The following is a 13,689-nucleotide window of genomic DNA, read 5'->3' on the forward strand; positions in this document are numbered from 1 at the left end:
GAGCAAACGGTTCGCGAAAGATAGCCGTGTTTGAATAGACTCCTTGCGGGAGAGTGACACTCCAATTTCTTTGACTTTGTGTTCGGGGGAAAATATAAGAATGTTTCGTAACGATGTCTTATATACAGTTTTTTTTATTCGTTATATAATTTTTAATAATCGAGAGAGAGAGAGAGAGAAAAAAAATTGTTTTCCTCCACAACACCACGACATTTCACGGATAGCTTTCATTTCACGCTCGATGTACGTACTGTATAGGTTTGTCGCAGTACTTTCGCTAACATAATACGTGAAACGTATTCATGACATGAGTTACGACTCCGAGACCCTCGATGCTGGAATCGTCGCATTTCACAAAATTTCGCGGAATACGGCACTGACGTATTTCTTTATCGGAGCGTCCCCCTGCGCTAGCTATCGAGAGGAGATCAAATACGGGACGGGCGACCGGATATTCTATCCATCTCTCAGTATGTGCGTCCGCTTCTCTTTGCTACTATAGTGACGCTCCAACGGAGAAATGCGACATCCTGGTGTTCCGTAAGCTTTGGTCCAGGGCTGTACGTGAGCGAAAGCCGGCTAAATGAAGAAGAATGGAGACTCGTAGCTGAAAATTATCTCGCAAGACCCAATTATTATGTACACCCCAAGGAGAAGAAAAAGTAGCAGCTTTAGCCGTTTTGGGGAACAAATGCACTTTCAGAAACATTACTTCCTTCCTGCAGCAAATGCATCAAATTCATGCAAAGTGTGGGGACTATGTGGCAGTGGTAGGAAGTTACGGGAGTAACTATAGTCTCGAGGACTAGAAACTATTCACTCTTTTGTTTCCCTCGAGAGCAGGGTCCGACCCTTGCCTCGAAATATACAACGAAAAATCGCGTTCACGTGTACAAACACCAATATGCCATTTTGTCACCACTACAAGAACGTAACCATGTTACGGAAAACCTCCTAAAAAAAGCAACGAAATCCGAGCTTTCCCGTATTATCCGAGGTATAACCTTATATAGTTCCGTATAAGCCCGAGCTTATAGCCGGAAATAGTGCAGCTCAAACAGACACCGCGATACATTTCCAAAGTATAAAGGCATGTGGACTTACGTTAAATCCTTGGGTGCCTTTTTGACAAAGCCTTTCCTCTGAGGCAGAACGGCCAAAAGCGAATTCTCCCAGTCGCCACCACTCTCGTACACCTTCAGCAGGATGTCGAACACTGCAGAAATGATTTCGTAATCAGCGAACAGACTAGCGCTCCTTAAGTACAATTAAATTAATGCCACCAGACGCTGGAAGTGCAGCACCAACCGCATTGTGCGAGCGAGCGAGCGAACGAACGAACGAACGAAACCGCAACCCTCACACAGTAAGGTTCCTCGAAGGGCAGGCTAGCTTCACTGTCATAACTCTCCATTACAAAAGTCGCATAACTGCTGAAGCGAGGCATGAACAGAAATAAAAATAAAATATTGCTTGATTGTTTCTCCCGCATACACTACAGCAATGCAGTGAAAGCACGCTTTACAGGAGACGCCACGGACGGACAAAGAGACACTTTGTCTAACGTCACTCCCTATATTTAGAGCGCATATTCACTAAGAAGAAAAAAAAAACAGTGTTAGCAGACTTCTATAAGAGAATTGTCCATATACGTGCAAACGTGTGATCCGCCTTTCCACACTTCTCACACGGCGTGAACTACACACAAAGAGGCTGGACGCTGCCCCAGTGCCATTTGTAGATAGATAGATGATGATGATGATGATAATTCAGGTGATAAAAGCAGCAGCAAGCGGTGAAACAGCTTGTAAGCCTGGGTCCACAAGACGGGAGCCTGAGACAGACGCTTTTTTCGTCAACCCGTTACAACGGTCTTAACAAGCGCGTAATGCACACGGCGATACATGTGCTATCGGCGCATCACTAAGAAATGTTAAACCTAATACAACGGGCGCGAAGAACAGCGCAAACTTGCTGGAAATTTCCCGCGTGCAGCGTTTATTGCAGGGCGCTTGCCCGCGCCATCGAATTACGCCTAAATACCTACGCGGCGAAAGGCGAATTACCTGGAAGATCGAAATGTGGCAGTAGTCAAAAAATAGAGCCGTCTGTGTGGCGTTAATCGGATATAGCGCGCTTGAGCGACAATCGAGAGGTACGTGGTTCGACTCCCGCCTCTGTCTGGCGTTTTCGACGACAGCCATATATTTGGGTCTTTCATGTTCTCAAGCACACCTTGAGGCTTGCGTTGTGTTTTGTTTCAGCTTGGTGTGTTCCAACTTCGTACGTTCCATTATATGGAACATTTCAATTTCGGCACGCGAATACGGAGAACGCAGTACGACGGAATCGCAAGTGCTCGGTGTGCAGCTTGTGTCGATAAGCTCACCATATCACTGTTGCAAGCATTACGACTACTACTACTACAGGGGTGCGGTTATACCTGCGGATCCGCGCCGCATCATCGTTTGCGGTTGATATGCAACGTTTGGAAATTCGCGCCGGCAGAACGGCGCACCTCTGCGGTGAGCGCGGATATTCTCATTTTGTCCGCAAATAAGCATTACGGCGTATCCCATTGGGAGAGCAGATTTTGCCCCGCGCTGGATGGGGTTTGAGTGCATGCTCCCGGCGGGGTCACGCGAATTTGCTCCGTCAATGAAATGCTAACAATCGTTCGAGGTACGATGCACGGGCTGAGCATATATAGCACGTGACCCCGTGCTTTCCTGGGTTAGCTTTGGTCTCGTGGCTCAAAAACAATTGCTCTTTCGAGCAGATGTTTTTGCCCTTGCTCCGCCAATGAAACATTCAGCGTCTGACACGATTCTGCCAATGGAACAGTTTTTGTCCCTTCCCCGGGCAAAAAAAGAAGAAAAAAAAGGAAGACCCAGCTCTGCCAATGGAATGCGCCATTAGTGTCTCTACCGACCGCTCCCTGCTTCCATTATGCCAAGCTATAACCGAGAGCACAGAGTGAATGAAAAAAAATAAAAATAAATGACGTTAAAGTGTGCCATCGCTTGGATTGCTCTGCCTTCAACTGCTATTATTTCCTCATTAACTGCTGTGCCTTCAAGTATAGGACAACCGCAGATAGCATAAAGTCTCTCGCTAAAGTCTGTATGCTGAAAACTAATAAATGTTTACAACACAAAATTTTCATAAAGTTTCTCTCTCTCACTCTCTCTTTTTTTTTCACAAGGGCAAATACCCACGGATATACGCACACACAAAAACTTAATATCCGCGCGGATGGTGCAGAAACGTATTTCAACTGCTTCTTTACTACTTTCTACTACTTCTTTATTACCTCTGTTGTATCTTCTGTATTGTACTGTACTTTTTCTTCTTCTTGTTTTTTTTTTAAACTGTTATTGCTTGCGAAGTCCCGATATGTGTTGTTATTTCGTCCATTCTTCTTGTTGTCCCGCGTATCCATACTTTCGTATGGATACGTTTCGTATGGATCGTATGGATCCATACTTTCGTATGGATACACGTAACGTTTCCGCCACTGTCAAACTTGTTCACGGGCTTGCTGGAGCCCTCTCAAGCTGCATAATGTAGCTTTTCGCGCCAAGTACCACACTGTATTTCAGTGAAATAAAGCTTTTGATTTTGATTGATTGATTGATTGAACAAGCCGATTTGCGGACATGCGGTCGCGGGTATTACATGCGAGGATACCGTGTAGATGCGTATGTCAATCTAATTTATTGATTGGTTGGTATCACCGCCACCAGGCCGAGGTAGTGAGAAACAATATACAGAAAAAACAAATACAGAAGAATATTCGAGAAATTAATGGATTCACAATTAATATTCAAGAACATGTCTTGCCATGAGTTGATACGCTGCTAGTCTTGTTTCGTACGAAGATAAGCCTAAAAACACGTCTAAGATAACAAAGTTTACTTGTTGCAGACGGGTATATATATGACGCGTGTTTCAACTGAGGTCAGACGTGAGTGTCACTCCTAAATTACTCGGGCTCACCTCCAAATGCTACGAACGAGTACAATGCGAACAAAATAAACCAATGGTACTCCCCGTGGTCTATACGGTAATCCTTCATACGCGTCAGCATACGATAGACATTCTTCCTAATCCAATGTGTCACAGCTTCCGCAAACTTTTATTGAAAGTCATAGCTCCTCCCGTTTGATGTACAACGTCGCGAAACTCACCCCCCCAAAAAAAAGAAAGAAAGAAAGGAAATAGAAGAGTGATAGATGGTTCTGTGAAACACGCAGCTTGAAACCGTCAACAATTTCCCAGGGCTATAGATTTTTTTCTCACAACAGGGAGACACGAGAAGGACAGGAAACTTGTATACAGGACACAGAACGCGCTCCAGCTGTTGAATCGCGTTTCAATTTTCGGTTGGCAGGAAGTGTGTGTGTGTGTGTGTGTGTGGGGAGGGGGCAGAACCCTTCCTTTCTGCCGCTGGCACCGTCGTGGGGTTTGAAGGTCGACGTATCTATCGCGTCGAACAACAATCGTACTATTCAACACATTCGGGGTTCGAATATGGAATCAATTGCCGCTCCAGGTTAAAAAAAACTATTCTCAACGGCATGCCGCCAATACAGTGTAAGTGACCTCTTCAGTGTACAGTGATAAGACTGTATTTGAAGTCATAGGCTTTTTAGTCTTCAGCTTAGAATCCTGTAGCAGCTCTTTAAGTAGGCAGTTATGTATTCTGTGAATGTTCTCCTTTCATTGTATAAGGGTAAGGGTTCTGAGGCTGGAACAACATAGAAGGGACAAATACATACAAAGCCTCAATTTGCCTAAGAAATTAACGATGAGTGTTCAAGAATGTTCATGTTCAACAGTTGCCGCCTGCGTCGATCCCGTCGTATGAATGTGTGTGTGAGTGAGCAAAAATGTAAGAGTGAAAGGAGGATGAGTGAGAGAGAGAGAGTGGCTGGTTTGTCCCTTCAGATGACGCACCCTGGAAGTCGCTGAGAAGCCGTGTTAGCTTAGCTCAATTGGTAGAGCCCTGGACCGGCAATCCAGAAGATGTGGGTTCGAGTCCTACAGCTGGCTAACCTTTTCAGTGACTTTCATCTTTCATCGTTAAGAGCCACCTCCACAAATTCTGATCTGTCCAGGCATTTGGACGAGTGCAACAATTGCCAGGCTGACCTTCAGTCGACGTCTGCGCTGAGGAAAGATAGAAACTGGGCCAAAAGGCTCCTCTTGGAATTGGTGGAGCTTAAGAGTAGAGGGGATTGTGGCAATCCCTCCGTTTATCCCTTCCTGTCTATGTCAAACTCTTTCCGGTTAGAAGGTCCCCGGCTGCGAATAAACCAGTTTCTGCGTTCGAGAATGTGTTTGTGATTGTCTGCGTTTTCCATGTCTCGGGATTCAGTCAAATTTCGTCAATATGAGAGCAGCCTGCTGAGCGTGGCTATAAGGAATGTTTTTTTTTATATATTTTTTTCGTTTTATTAGGTCGTCTTGCCTGGTTCTTATCCCCTGTCTGTTTTAATCGTGGTTCAAGCTCTATGATATGTTTTCCAACGTTTGTTTATTTTTTTTTATGTCACAATAAAACAACACATATTACTGGCATTTCAACCCATTGCTTTCGGTATTTGCTGCAGCAACAAGAACATATAAATCGTGAGTAGTACCTTACCCCATTACAAGCCATTAGATGCGAGATATAATATGAGAATCAAGTTAAATGAGCTATGTGCAAGTCGTTTGCGAAGCAACAGAGCTGTCCTATATGCTGGCTGTGCTACGCCGATTAAAAGAACAATGAAGGAAACAACAACAACAAAAACAAACAAACAAAAAAAGGAATACGAAAGAAGCACCGGTGGAGCACTATGTCTGGAGCAAACTGGTATTCGATCCGAGATCGAACGGTGTCGGCGCGCTGCGGAGAAACGATGAACTACCGTAGTGTGGATAGCCCTCCTCGCGTCGTCTGCTTTTACACGTTTATTCCGCGTTCACTGCAGTAAGTAGAGCATTGGGGAACCGAACAATATCTGGTACCATCGCGGCACAAGTGATTTTCCGGTGAATATACGCAAGAATTACAGAAAAGAACCACCAACTCCGAACATGGGCCAGCGTGTTATCCACACTATTTATAATCAATCAATCAATCATGCATTTGCATTCCGCGTTTACGTGTGTCAGGTATCGGGAATCAGCACACGCATATAACAGCAGCATTTGCGACACGAAAGATTATAAATTCAGCGTGCACACAATGGACCATTTCCGACAACGCGTATGCGCATGCCCAGACCTTGCGTCCGCCATCTTCGAGTGGAAACCATCGCTATGGACCCACCTGCGGGCGACCGTCATGTTCATTGTGGGGAGATGCTCGGTTTCAAGGTTACGCGGACCTTTGAGGTCTGGTAATGAGTACAATGCGCTTTCACCTCCTTTCCGCATTCTTCTTCCAATCTTCTCTTAACTACTTTCCCACGCAACGTGCCAGACCGAAAAGCGACACCAAGTTTGGGGTGAAAGACACGACTTTCGGAATTCCACCGCCAGGGGCGACGCGAATATGGAAATGGTCCATTTGCATATGCTTCCTCGTTCTGTGGAATACTCAAAGTATAACGGAAGCCCACTCCCTATGAACGCACGCATGTAATCAAGCATTGGGACTTAGAGCACACAGAGGCTTGTCAGCAAGGTCTTTACAGAAGAGCGCTTCACAAAGCAGGGTCTCCCAAAGTAACTTTTTGAGGCGAAGGAACACCGCAAAGATCTTAACGGACCCCGCACTCGAGTATAATCTCTCTGTCTCTACGAGCCAACGGCCGAGTGCATTAGGAGGACTTATGCCAAGGGATTCCGATCTGGATATTGAAGTCTGAAATGGCGGAACGCAATTACACTTTCCCAGTCAGGAAGAGCGTGCGCTTCGCGATGGCCTCAGAACTATAAAGTATTGTTGGGCAGCCAGCATGGGCTCATTCTTCTCAGGCTTTGCTGGGGAAACGGCAGTATGGCGTTTTCACTCGCAGCATCAACATCTTCCGCGCGGCTAACAAATCGTAACCCCGAATGACGTTCTCGTTATCTCCTCTGATTCGTCGAAAACGGGAGGCGCACGCTTTTTTTGTGACACTTACGCAGTTATGTTAATTGCCACAAGAAATAGTACTTCTCGCACTTTGTACAAATCAGGAATGATAAAGGTATCATTCGGCGCAAAGGACGGCCTCACGCGTGTGATGCAGTGAAGTTCTGTGTACACATACACTTTCAGAAGAAGAAGAAGAAGAAAAACAAGCACTTCTGGTCCCTTTTGAGACTATCTGCAGTACGGTGAACCATGCCTACACCATACCAACACTGCCGCAATAATTGGACTTTTTGTGCACTACTGCTTTCAAAGTGTGCTCAGGTACACTTTTTTTCATGGCCCCTGTTTTCTGGCACGCTCGTTTTGTCTGTACATCAGGGCTGCTGCTCTCGTGTGTAAAAAATGCATATAAATCCGATATAGAAACACTAACATATATAACGATGCATATAAATTCAATATAAAAGCACTAACATATATACAGAATGCATATAAATGCGATATAAAAGCATTAACATGTATAAATATGCATATAAATGCGATATAAAACACTAACATATATAAAAAATGCATAAAATGCAATACAAACATATAAATATATAAAAAAATGCCTATAAATGTAATATAAAAACACTGACGTATCTATAAAAGTGCAGATAAAACAGGCAAGAGTGACATGGGACGGCATTGATCAATTTAGAACCCCCGGTTTTCTAATTATGGAGAGTTTTAATTATGCGTACAGAATCGCTTTTGCATACGCAAAGAAACAGCAGGTGCACATTGCGTACGCGCTGAATGCAAAGCAATGTTCGGGGCCGTGCGCAGTGTGAAATCGCTGTTTCCAAGTGTACGTAAAGAGATCGCATTCGCGGTACTAAAACCGTTTCATGTTTATAGCGACGTGCGAATGGTGTAACCACGCGACAGACAAACTTTTGCATCAACGCATTCGCACGTGGACGTACCGAGAAGTACTAGGAACCCAAATATGGAGACGAATCACAGAAACATTTTCATTCGTCGTCAAGGTGCACAGCGTTCTCCCATCACCTTTTCTTCAAAATTGCCACTCCGGACTGGGAAAGCAGCGTTTATTTTATTTAGTCCATAACAAAAGTTGCCTCACGGATTCTATACGCGAAATTTCAATCCTGTTTACGAACGCTGTGCGTTTCTGTCAATTTTTGAAGATCTGCTGAGCCTCCACAAGCGTCGATGGCGCAGATGAGCGAGTGACGTAATCATAAGCCCACAAAATTGCAATGATGTCATGTTCTGGAGAAGGCACTCGTCTCCTAGCAACGACACCGGCGTCCGGGAGGGTCACGTGGTGGAGAAGTCATGCGAGAGTGATCGCAAGAGGGGGAAATGGGAGAGATGCCTTCTTCCTTTGTGTTTTCTCCAAGGTCGGAGCAGTCCGATGGTATATGGCACGTGGGGCTCCGTTAACGGAGTTCAAAAAGTGAGCCCCCCGGAAGACGCGAAGGGCAACAACGTTGCCAGATTAGAGCCGCGCGCTCCCTCGGAGCATAACGTGACGTCACATAAAAGGAAAAATTAATTTTCTCTACTTTCGCGTCACGTAGAGACAAAATATTTTGCAGGAATGTAAAGTGAGACAAGAAGATTCCAGTAACATAACCTTGGTAGGATTCTGAAGACACGAAATTTAGTCCGTAGTGGCACTTTAAGAGCACAGCAGAGCTTTGGTCTTTTTAAGTGTTTCCCCATCATCATCATCATCATCAACAGCACTTTAGCATAGCACAAATCCGTTCATCTAGCCTACACAAACTCCCGCGAGTCTCATAAATGACAACAACGCACAGAGTCACTGTATGGAGTTCGCTGGGCACTCTTCCAGCTTAAACACATTTCACCATATCTCTCGCCCTGTAAAAACACACTCAAATGCTTTTGAGTGAACAACGTCAGAGAAACGGGGAACAGTGAACTGACCAAACATGACAAGCGCAACTTATGAGCGAAGCACGAGAAACGCAAACAACACACAATTGTTCCCCTGTTTACACAGGCGCCTTAATACGTATCGATTTTCTTAGCTCCGCGTTTCACTTTAGGGTGCGCTGTAACCCAAGAAGCGCGTAAGTTGTTTCGACGGAATTTTAAATTCACTTTCGCTCCTCACGGGTATACCACGCGCAAGCAAAACATGTTTGGCGCTCGAGGGAAATCCAAACATGTTATTTGCTTTATTCTTGTAACACTCAATTCAAATGAAATCAAACTTTCCTTCTGAACTCCTGCTGACGCTCCACTAACACCGACGTGTTTCGAGCGCGAGCGGGTGTACGGCCCTTTTCTTTATTACTCATTAGCGCCGCGAGGCAACTGTAGCTATGAGAGGCGCACAAACGTGAACAGATAGAGAGGACAGCAGGAAGTAGTGGACATTGCATAACACAAACTGTGGTAGGAGTCGAACACACCACCTTTGAGTCATCAGCATGACACTGGAGAGCAAGCATACGTTGTATCCACACGGAAGATGACCACTGATGATAATGAAGATAACCTGACCATGATAGCTAATAAAAACATACCGCGTCGAATAGCTACCACTAGCGGTCGACTGACAACATGTTACACTTTTAGTAACTTAAAGGAGTAACAAAATTACTCTCGAAGGATGTAGACTTTATGTGTAACTCAGTGATGAAAGACGCAAGCAAATAATCGAGGAGACGCATTTGCTGCCAGCCAATTAAAATGACGACAGTGACCTATAGTTCCACACACCTATAGTTCGTCCGACAGAGCGCTTATGACTTCTCAGCTTACAATATCGGTGGAACAGACGCGTGTACTCATTTTAAAATCCACGTTGGAAACATTCCATATGCACTCGTTCTAAACGAATTCGCACGGAAGCAATGAAACCTGAAGACACACGCGCGTATTTATTTAGAACGCCGGAAACGACGCACAGACTGGACGACGCTGAACTCTCAACCGAGGAACGTATCGAGGTGGCATGCTCTTACTAAAAGTGACACTAAAGAAAACGCAAAAACTGCCCACGGTGCCGAAGTTCCGCACTGTGTTATGTTGAGCATTCACATATACAGGCGGAATATAGCGAGTGGCGTACTGCGCACTTAGCAGATGACAATTCGCAGACGACACCGTCAGCGTCTTTTCCTCTCGTCTGCTACGAAATATCGTGTGGGTGTGTAGCAGAGTATATTCCCCACGGTTAGCAGGGCACGTGAAGACACGACGTTGAGCGCTCGCTTTCACGTGATAGCAGAAAGCTATGACGTTTTGCGCATCTTCCGCTGGAGTATTCTGTGCTACGTCGCTCCTGGGAATACAAGGCCGCAACCTTCCTCTTCTCTCCTTCCGCGGCAATGCAGAGTGGCCTCTTATTGGTCTACTCCAACGACCTCCCCCGATGATTGGGCAAATCGTTTGAGGAGACCAATGACGCACTTTTCGAGAAGGAAAAAAAAGAGGGAAAGCGTATACTGCGGTTTCCACCGCGCATAAATCACAAACGACGCAACCCGTTTCTTTCATATTGCTGTCAAGGTAACGGCACTTTGCATCCAGTCCTAGTAGCGTCCTATTTCCTCACCATCGTCATCGGCAGCACCTCTGCTCCGTGCCTCTGATTCTCATTCTGTTGTTCTGTGTGGATGGTTACTTATATAACTGTCCCACACACAGAGTTTTTTTTTTTCTTTTCGTGTCAGCTATGACCGGCATACAGACGTGCACAGAGGGAGAGAGGACAGCGCGAAGGAGAAGGGAGAGGGGTAAATGTGCGTCCTGCTGGGCCGACATCAGCGGGAACCGGGCCGACATTCGTCTGAAAAGAGTACTGGAAAACCCAGGGAAAACCTCAAATAGCTTAGCCGGTGGCGGGGTACAAACCCGTCACCTCCCAGCGAACGCTTCTACCCACTCGGCAGTGCCGCTGGTCCTGTCCATATTCAAGTTCACCGAGAGATTGCTGTAATACCATTACCAACGGGCGCTACACCTTCCACGTGATCAAGCTCGCCCCCACTTGCACGCGCTTCCGACAAGCTAGATAACGCTCTCAGCTGTCACTACAGAGTTACTGGATATTGCATTATGCTTCCAGGTAACGTGCCAGCTAATTCAATCGACCTGTCGCTGTCTTCCGGAAGCAACGTCGCCAGTGCGTGCACGCGTAACGTGGTTTACTCAAAACACAAAAGGCGGGACAATGTCCCGCTAACGGTGGAAAGTGCAGATCATGGTAGAAAAGCTTGGGTAGTGGGGAAAGGACGGAAAACGTGGCGATATGTTACATTGCGCAACGAAAGTTAGTAATAATATAGTTACATAAACGCCGGACTTTCCAACGGAACCAGCCGCGCTTCGCGGCGTGGTCCCAGCGGAAGCTCGCCCGGTGCAGAATGCTGTGATGTTAGAACGCGAATTGCCTTCCACTCGACCAAGTATTAGCGGCAAAATGCGTTTTAAAAAAAGGCTCAGGTCTTTTGGGCATTCTCAGCAAATAGGCGTGTGCAGATTGCCTTTTACAGCGCTCGATACGCGATTCAGTCGCGAAAGACAAAACTCAATTTGCGCGGAATTGAAATGGTTTACTTTTGCACTCCCTTGCAAGTTTCCTCTGTGCGGGTCGGATGGCGAAATACTTTTGCATTTTGCATGGCGCCACTCTCGTCTTGCATTAGGCTTCTCCTGCATACACTACGCTAATGCAGTGAAAGCACGCTTTACAGGAGACATCACGGACAAAAGGGTAAGGCGAATATATGTTTTTTTTTTTTTTTTTTTTTTTTAAGGAGGGAAAGGTTAGCCTGCGCTACGGCGGCTTGCTATTCCCAGCAAAGAAAAAAAAAACGTAGTAGTACCAGGACAGCTTTAAGCAATCAAATACATCGCACGTCTCTCAGCAAATTCCGAAGGCCTCTACGAAGCCCGACGGCACCTTACCTTGATTCACGGTGAGCACTTTGCTGTGCGATGTTCGAGAACTATCCCGCTGCAAACACTCCTCAATAGGTAGTCGGGCACATGTCAGGGCGTCCTCGCCGGCACGATCCAAACTGACATTCTGTAAAGACAACGTACTGCATGGTGACTTTGACGCATACACAATAACAAATGCAGGGTCACTCTGACCGAAGAAAGTAATATCGACAAGCATATTTCAGAAGTGACGACGTATTTATCTGGAACGATCGCTTGCCTTAAGGGGCTCACTTCCACTACAGGAGAGAAAGCGCGAAGCGCCAAAGCGGAAGGAAGTAACGTCCAAAAACAAATATCTTTTTTAATACTTGGTTGAGCACACGCGCTTCTTCAATTCTATCTTTGGAAGACGCCATTCATGTAGAGCAGCATATTTCGTTTCACTGTGAAAACATCGCCATACACTATTTGCGCTGATAACCCTATATCTTCCTCCCAGCACTACCAATACAGAGTGGTTACTGTAGTCACACTTCTAGGTCCTCAGCACTCTAGGATAAGCTACACCGGGCCTGTGCTTTACGGTATGAAATGTATCTTGACTTGAATAGTTAATAAAAAGATAAAAACACCCCTGTTTATTAAACTGTTATTATTCTGCTAGACTTCCGTTTATTTTCACTTCTGTTTCCGTGTAGATCTACTACAATTACACTTTTTACCTCTGTTTATTCGCGTACAAGCTTTCATACGGTGAACTACACTACAATGATAATAAACGAAATGACTCCAGAACCGAACCTTGTACGCTAATAAACAGAAGTTTAAGCACTGTTATCTTTCATTACTTGTGTTAACCGTGCTTGACTGAAAGTTTCCACATTCCCCAATTGCCACTTGAAATATTAAGCAAGATACTGATCATTTTAGGATACGTGATATGATGCCTTGGATACGGTCACCGTTGCTCTTATACAGCGGTAACAGTCAGATACAGACCGGAACTACCCCTGGTTGTAAACTCGACATCCCTGTAAGTGAACAATGCTGACCACAGAATAAGCTCACGAACATCTCGGTTTCTCCACAGCTGGAGCAGGTCGTGCGAGCTTCAACCTGTAGATATCGAGGGTGCCCTCCGTTTGCATTGCTACACTGTGAACAATTATGAACTGCCATAGCTGTAACGAAGACACACCTGTATCGTGTTATCATTATGGCAGTCCTCACTCGTGCCAATCTTTGCACTTCCTGTGTGCACTGGGGGGAACGGTACGCGAGACCATTATGTTATTTATTTATTAACCATACCCTACTATTCGACTTGATGGGCTTAATACTATTGTGCGTATGAATTAAACATCACAAAATTAAGCGCATGTAAGTAGTAGTAAAACGAAAAAGCACAAGGGTGGCAACTTTACTTGTTGCTAAAGGAAATTCAGCGCTTGAAGAGACATTTTTCATTTTATGCTTTCGACGGCAGGTGTCAGTGTGAAAAATTTAACATTCGCGAAGGAATTACTTGTTATTTTTGTTTAACGCATTACATTGTATCTGTTCTTTTTTCTCTTTTTAAGGGTGGACAGTCATAAAGGTTTGCATGTGGTGTCTCTACACAAGACGTCTAAACGCGAGTGCCAAACTAATTCTACGGAATTCTAATACAGAACTACAGA

At 45.2% G+C, this 13,689-nt stretch overlaps 1 protein-coding gene across 2 annotated transcripts in view; it reads right to left on the reverse strand.

Moving 5' to 3' along the window:
* The window catches only part of LOC135368822 (tRNA methyltransferase 10 homolog B-like), a 245,823-nt gene that overhangs the window by 140,557 nt on the left and 91,577 nt on the right, over positions 1–13,689 (reverse strand). For both annotated transcript variants that reach the window (XM_064602348.1, XM_064602351.1), the window contains exons 7-8: positions 12,032–12,152; positions 1,105–1,216 (exon numbers count right to left, since the gene is read on the reverse strand). In XM_064602348.1, the coding sequence (XP_064458418.1) occupies positions 1,105–1,216; positions 12,032–12,152 (233 nt within the window). The remainder of the gene's footprint in view (positions 1–1,104; positions 1,217–12,031; positions 12,153–13,689) is intronic.

This window comes from Ornithodoros turicata, chromosome 9, assembly GCF_037126465.1.
Source record: "Ornithodoros turicata isolate Travis chromosome 9, ASM3712646v1, whole genome shotgun sequence".
NCBI lineage: Eukaryota > Metazoa > Arthropoda > Arachnida > Ixodida > Argasidae > Ornithodoros > Ornithodoros turicata.